The 412-nt window shown below is 69.9% G+C and overlaps 1 protein-coding gene across 1 annotated transcript in view; it reads left to right on the top strand.

The window, feature by feature from the left end:
• Positions 1-5: 5 nt before the first annotated feature.
• Positions 6-412, top strand: part of ERBB2 (erb-b2 receptor tyrosine kinase 2) — a gene marked incomplete at its 5' end in the record, with an annotated part of 4967 nt that continues 4560 nt past the window's right edge. The window contains 2 exons of the mRNA XM_035313039.1: positions 6-153; positions 250-366. Coding sequence (XP_035168930.1) covers positions 6-153; positions 250-366 — 265 coding nt within the window. The remainder of the gene's footprint in view (positions 154-249; positions 367-412) is intronic.

Genomic DNA, 412 nt, shown 5'->3' with positions numbered 1-412 from the left:
CCCCCCCCCAGGCCTGCCTGAACTTCAACCGGAGCGGGATCTGCGAGCTGCACTGCCCCCCCCTCGTCATCTACAACTCGGACACCTTCGAGTCGGTGCCCAACCGCGACGGGCGCTACACCTTCGGTGCCAGCTGCGTCAGCCAGTGCCCCTGTGAGTGCTGGGGGGGGGGGGGGGGAGGGGGGGGGGGGGGGGGGCTCGTTACGGGGCCCCGACCATCGTTGTTGCCTTTGGGTCCCCCCCCCCCAGATAACTACCTTGCGACGGAGGTGGGGTCCTGCACCCTGGTGTGCCCCCAGAACAGCCAGGAGGTCACCGTCAACAACGTGCAGAAGTGTGAGAAGTGCAGCAAGCCCTGCCCGGAGGGTGAGCGGCCCCGGGGGGGGTCCCCGCCACATTTCTGGGGGGGGGG

The sequence above is a fragment of the Oxyura jamaicensis genome, assembly GCF_011077185.1.
Source record: "Oxyura jamaicensis isolate SHBP4307 breed ruddy duck chromosome 27 unlocalized genomic scaffold, BPBGC_Ojam_1.0 oxy27_random_OJ72456, whole genome shotgun sequence".
NCBI lineage: Eukaryota > Metazoa > Chordata > Aves > Anseriformes > Anatidae > Oxyura > Oxyura jamaicensis.
This window is presented reverse-complemented; position numbering and strand designations above follow the sequence as displayed.